This window comes from Erpetoichthys calabaricus, chromosome 10 (genome assembly GCF_900747795.2).
Source record: "Erpetoichthys calabaricus chromosome 10, fErpCal1.3, whole genome shotgun sequence".
NCBI lineage: Eukaryota > Metazoa > Chordata > Cladistia > Polypteriformes > Polypteridae > Erpetoichthys > Erpetoichthys calabaricus.
The window spans coordinates 260,450-266,723 of record NC_041403.2 but is presented as its reverse complement, the minus strand read 5'-3'; the positions used below and the strand labels follow the sequence as shown (position 1 = coordinate 266,723).

General features: G+C 50.1%; 1 protein-coding gene across 1 annotated transcript; it reads right to left on the bottom strand.

The window, feature by feature from the left end:
* Positions 1–5,007: 5,007 nt before the first annotated feature.
* On the bottom strand, positions 5,008–6,274 carry plpp6 (phospholipid phosphatase 6). Its single transcript, XM_028810708.2, has 2 exons — positions 5,730–6,274; positions 5,008–5,647 (listed from the first exon to the last, which is right to left on the bottom strand). The coding sequence occupies exons 1-2, from the start codon at positions 6,169–6,171 to the stop codon at positions 5,289–5,291; spliced, it is 801 nt and encodes a 266-aa protein (XP_028666541.2). The 5' UTR covers positions 6,172–6,274; the 3' UTR covers positions 5,008–5,288.

The following is a 6,274-nucleotide window of genomic DNA, read 5'->3' as shown; positions in this document are numbered from 1 at the left end:
AATAAACAACCCAGTGATTTATGAACAAGGCACTGCAGCAGGGACGGCCTTTACAAGAGCTCAGTATATCGAAATGCGTACCTGCACGTCTCTGCTGAGCACCGGACAGAAATGCAGTATGAAAAGTTCTTAGCATACGGCAAGTCATTTAATGATCAGCGACTGCAGTGGCGAAGGGGAAACTGAAAGCTTCGGGCCGTCCAGGTCGTGTTAATAAGATGACAGCACAGTCGGAAGATTTCTCCTTAATTTTATTTTCTGTTGTGTACCTCAACTGTCTTGGGCTTCAACTTTCAAACAGTTAACGTTAGCTGGCAAGCTGCAAACACGCGTTTCGTTAAAAAGGCCTAAGACCTCCTTGTGTCCACGTTGGACCCCCACACATATGAACAGCAGCCGCTGCTAAGATGAAGAGGGCAGGGTGGCATCACAGCAGCGGGCCCTCCATAGCAGTGGCTCCCAAGTTCAGTCCTGGTCATCCTCCCTGGCATTTTAATTTGATGCCAACTCCAGGTTTCTGTCTTTTTAGGTTTCAGTCCAGAAAGTACAAGCTGCTTACGCTACGTAAGGATGTGTGTGAGTTAGAGGGATACAAATTCAAGGAGAGCTTTATACTGTAAATCAGCAGAAATGTCCTTTGCCTTTCAGTCTTGTGTCCCCGGGGTCTGCTGTGCTCGTCGTCCATTCTCAGTATTTGGATACAATTAGGAGAGCAAACCCACAAAGTATGAAGACGTGGCAATTAAGAAACATCTGCACGTGTTCTGTAAGCACACTGTGACTGCACTTTAAATACTGAAAAACGAGAGAAGGAAAAAAGGCGAGATAATGAAACGATGAGTTTAATACAAAGGTTGAATTAGCAGAAGACGCCCGAGTCACAAATTGACTTCATGACACAGAAGTAGACGGTAAACAGGTACAGCCGCGTCCGATATTCGTAAAATTCAAATGTGGGCTTCAATTTAAATGTGGAATATGACCCGGACACAGACAGGCAGATGCGTTAAAATGACCCCACACACGTTTATTGTGGTCTTCCATCTCTACACAACACTTCTCAACAAGCCCCAACACCCCAAAAGTCCTGGCCAATATACATACAATGGCTTTTTCTTCTTCAGGCCGCCTCCTTCTCTCCTCCTGAGACCTCGTCCTCTCTTCTCTCCCGACTCAAGTCATCCTCTGAAGGCAGGCGGCCCCTTTATATAATCCCCCAGATGTGCTCCAGGTGTGTTCCCGGTAATCTCCCACCAACACGCCCCAGTGTGGCGGAAGTGCTGAGGTCCAGGGTCCTGCAGGTATTGGGATGCCCCCTGGCGGTGACCACAGGCCCCTACAGGGTCAAGCTTCCCAGCTCTGAGCCCGTGGCCCCCAGGGCGGTCGCCCCCTTGTGGTCTGGAGGAGGCACAAGCCCTCCTCCGGTCTTCTTGGGCGTCCCGGCTGGGTACCACCCCCATCTGGGTACCACAATGTTTAAAGTCAAAATATTCTCGAGGGTCACTTTCACCCTGTGATAAGGTCCATATGGAGCTGGATCCCCACTCCAGGCTCAGAAATCAAAAGTAACATCAAGTGCACAGTCACCAGCGTTAAAATACTCCAAAACAACACCTCACGTGCTCCTGCTTGAAGCTTAGAGGGGCTAGGACCACCGGAGAAAAATCAACTATCAAAAGTGGGATTGTGTCTGTAATCAGCAGAAGACAGCGCATCACATTCACAAAGCTTTCAGCGAAGGAGTCACTTTACCTCATATCCCATTTTGGGGGGTGGACCCCTAGAGTTGGTCGACACACAACTTTCAAGCCCTTGTGATGATTTTGGCTGAAGACCCCCGTTGCTTTACTCTTTACCATAAGGGTATGATGTCCTGCACAAAACACCATCCAAAAATGTCCTAAAAGTGGCAACCCTAAAAAGTACGACATCTGGCATAAGGGGGTGGGGCATCTTAGGGACACAAAAACGACTCACTGACTGTGAAAGGAGCAGAAACAACGGCCTGCCAGGCTGAAGCCGAGCACCAGTGCACAAAAAAACAACAGGAAGTGAGACGGGCACATGGCATGAAGGGTGCAGGCAATCTGGCGTCTGGGCAAAAGTGCAGGGCCAATTTATGATGCCACCCCAAAGCACACAGTGATCTGCATTTAGTGGTGGGTCGGGGTCACTGCTGGAAGGTAACGTGCAGAGAGGGGGGCCGATTTTATTATCAGAAAAGCCATGGGGGGCCTGGGGCTGGTTAACTGGGCCAAGTCAGTTAACCCACCTCTGTTGATGTATGTAGAGGGGTAATGACTCTTGGAGTGGTGACAGACTCCAAGAATTACTCTCGAGCACAGGAGACAACATGAGGACCTCATCCCGTTCTTTAAAGTCCTCAAAGGCAGTGATGAGGGTGAATGAGGTACTCTGGACATGAAGGGGAAGTGCATTTAGGACTGAAGCCAGGCAGCACTTCTTTACACCAACAACTGAGAGACATGGAGTTGAAGCAGAGACCTCAACAACCTTCAAGAAGAATCCGGAGGAGATGCCAGGGCAGCTGAGCTATTAGCTAAACAAATGGGCTTGTTAGACTGGACGGTCTCCTATCCTTTGTCAAATTTCTTGTGTTTTTAAATTTAAAATAAATAAATAAAAACACACAACAAACAAAAAAATATAACGTGTGTCATTTGTTTACTTGGGTGCCTCCTGCCCCAGCGTTACATTTTGGTTGAAGACCTGAAAATTCACCATTTCTTAAAATAATGAAGGTGTGACTGGCAATCTTGGCCATTACCCGGCCAGGACACCAGCAGGGTCTCTGAGGCACTACCACCCCTGGGACACTAGAGGGCAGCCCTCCTGGGCGGCTCTGGCACCACGGATTTCCACAGGGCATGCTGGGACCTGGAGTCTGGTACAGTCCTGTTGGGGCCACCAAGGGGAGCTGCAGAGCCCTACAGTGGACTTCCACCACACCTGGGAGTGATTCCAGGTAATACTAATGAGGCACCCGAGCACTCCCATGAAAAGAAAGAAAGAAAGAAAAAGAAAGAAAGAAAGAAAGAACTGACTGAGCTGCACTTTGTTGGTCTGTGCTGTGGGACCAAAGACAAAGAGCTCCACCACTGAAATAAAGTGTGCTGGAACCCGTGTCTCTGCCTGTGTGTGTCAGGTTAAGGCGGCTGTACACACCCTGGTGGCCCACAAACGATATTAGGATGGCACCACTGCTTTTTCATGGCACTGTATGTATGAAGTTCAAATCAAGAAGGTAACAGAGATTCCAGCCAAGTCCAGGAAACAAAAAAATACAATTAACATGCAGGACCCAAATTCACAAAGGAAGGCGTCAGTCACTATGAAGGATGAATTGCTGTTTAGTCTGTATAGCGCCCTTCACAGAGTGGCATCTGTATGAACAGGGTCTCAATTTATGTGCCCAATGCCCACCTGCTCTGCTAAGCACCTCTGTCTCCACACTGCAAATGGTGCCAATCAGAAGCAGGCCAGCATGTTAAAGATGCCATTGCAGAGGACAGTGGCATTTAATAAATGGCAGCAGAACACTGGATAGTCATGCCAGCCAAGTCCTGTTTGTGTTGGTCGACTGTAAAGCACTCACCATCAATGGCACTATATAAAATTAAGATGTGTGTCCTGTCAACTTACCTCACACTTCTAATGGCAGCCATTAGGTTAGGAAAAAAAAAGGGGACAACAACCCCGACCAGAATTTGAGAAACGTCAATGTTAGAAGGTCCAGCCGGTGAGCTAAGCACCACAGGCCTGAATCTCCTGCCCTTCATTTCTCCTTCCATTAGCTTATGGTTTTCGCACCCATAAACTTTTAGTCACTTACCATAAAGACAAGAAGAGGAGTCTGTGCAAGTGCAGTCAGTAGTGTCACTTTAAATCGACTGCTTGCCAGTTCAGTGCCCGCCTATAGCCCACTGCGCCATTGTGAGTAAGTTATGTAAGCGAGGCGAGTGCCGATTGTGTTTGGACACAGCTGAACTGATTTCACATCTTGTAAGTGGCCCTGGGTAAAGGCGGCAGCCAAACTTACAATAATGACAATTATTCAAATTATTTTGCCGCCTTGCATTGTGTGCCAACTAAAGTGCACTCCTCCACCGCGGCTTATTCTAAACACTCTGAAATGCACAACACAGTACAGATGAAGCGCAGAAGAAGGTTGCAGCACCGAATGAAACACAAGATGAACAACCAACTGTTGTGGTCCAAGCATTGTGCCACATGTCCAACAAAATCTCTGAATGAAGAAACGCTTTGCTGATATCAGCTAAAACCTGGCATTGTGACTCCATGAAGGCTAGTGACCTGCTTGTCACTTACTGCTGCATTTTAAATGGAACTGATCCCTTTGATTTCAAAAGATCCAGGGGTGCAACTTCTGCATGTCGTTCGCTTCATGCAACAAATGGACTGGCAGCAGAAGCTGAAGTTATGGAGGTAAAGGCTGTTGGCCATCATCTGAAAAAGAAAAAGAAAAGGCGAAGGGCAAGACTAACTATAGCAAGAGGGAAGAGTGGACATGAGATTTTATTAAATAAGACACCACAAGTCCCCACAATCCCCTTAAATAATTTCATGGAAAAACAGGGCACCACTAAAAACAGCTGGACACACTTAGCATGCAGACAATTTGGCCCCACGTTACAAATGAAGATGGTGGCAGGAAATACCACCGCTCAGTATGACGTACACAAGGACCCCCATCCTGACCCACTGGTCAGGCAGGTGGACACAAGTAAGGCAGGCTACAGACCTTTCTGGTCAGTAATACAGACTGCGACAAAAGCTCTAATGGTCAAAAAAGACAGACAGACAGACAGATAGACAGACATGTTAACACGTGGCACCTTTCACTACTGGAATGTGTCTCGCCATTTAGCTGCAGTCCAGTTCAAAGTCCTTTTGTTAGAATTTTCTAGACTGGCCACAGCGCCCAGGCTCATCACTGTCACCCAATTGTTCAGCTATGAAATTTGCTTTGTTTCATTTTGTTTTTTTTAATATCCTCCCATCCTGCAGGAAGCAATAACCCCAATCAAAGTGACAAAGCCACAAGGGAGGCTCAAGTGACAAGAGCTTCCCCTGGCACACTCTGCCCAGTATGCCCCAGGATATCAGAGGTCACTCCAAAGGTGTTTCTCTTTTGCAGTCACCTTGTCAGATCCAGGGGGGCCGGTCCTGAGCTCCCCCAATGTGGCATCAACCCCCACCCCCACCCCCAACTGACCAATGTCCTTCCACAACAGTTTGTTATCCCATCAGCCCAGGATGCCCCGCAGACTGGCAGGTGACACCCACAGAGCTTCAACCAAACCATACTGCATGTACCCCATTAGAAAGCCAAAGGCCACATCGGTGACATTATGCCTTCCCAGCATGACCCGCGATAGCCCGACCATCGCAGCCCACAGGAGGATCAGCACTCGCACAGGTGCCGCCAACACCAAATGTGTCAACAGAAATCGGGCCCCCATGGCAGCCCGTGTGGCATGTCCAGAGGGAAAGGAATAGCGGTCCACGGAGAAAGTGGCGAACATGTCCATCCGATTGTGGGCTGGCCGGCGCCGTCGCACCAGGGCCTTCACGATGCCAACCAGGAGGATGTCAAGGAGCAGAGCTGCCAAAGAAGAACAGAGGGCCATCAGTACGCCGAACTTGGAAAGCCACCTAGGCCGGCCCAACGCGCCCCTCACACTCACCCAGCAGCAGGTTGAGCAGCACCTCCTGCGCCGCCGCGCTGTCGCTCTTCCACAGGCAGTACACCGTGCCCGCGATCCACGGGATGCCGTGGCCGGACACCTCGATCAGCTTCATGAGCGGCCGAATGCTGCCCCAAGACGAGTCCTCCCAGGCGCACACGCCAAGCCGCTTGGACAGCCACAGGTCGACGGCCAGGAGGGAGCTCAGGGCGATCCCCACGAACGACGGGTTCAGGCGAATGCAGTCCTCCTCCGGCATCGTCTGCCCGGAAGTCAAGGAGCCGGAGCCGGAGCCTCGCTGCCGAGTCGGGCTTTCGGAGGCTCGCATGCGGGCTGAGGTCGGGTCTGAACCTTGTCGCTGGAGCTGCTGCGGCGAATTGGTCCTGCTGAGGGACATGAACTCGTGGCGGCTGCCATTACCTCGCGCTTTAGGGGACGGCATCCTGCCGCTGAGAGACGAGTCGCGGAGACGACAACCGCTGAGCCGCTACAACCTGCCAGCCATCTTCACAGTGTGACGTGAGGGCGGAGCCAGAAAAAGCCCG

Excerpts from the sequence above, each read along its gene's own strand:
- plpp6 (XM_028810708.2), bottom strand. The coding sequence starts at position 6,171 with ATGCCGTCCCCTAAAGCGCGAGGTAATGGCAGCCGCCACGAGTTCATG. Across the intron at positions 5,648-5,729 it reads GCTGCTCAACCTGCTGCTGG|CTCTGCTCCTTGACATCCTC; the intron begins GTGAGTGTGAGG and ends CTTCTTTGGCAG.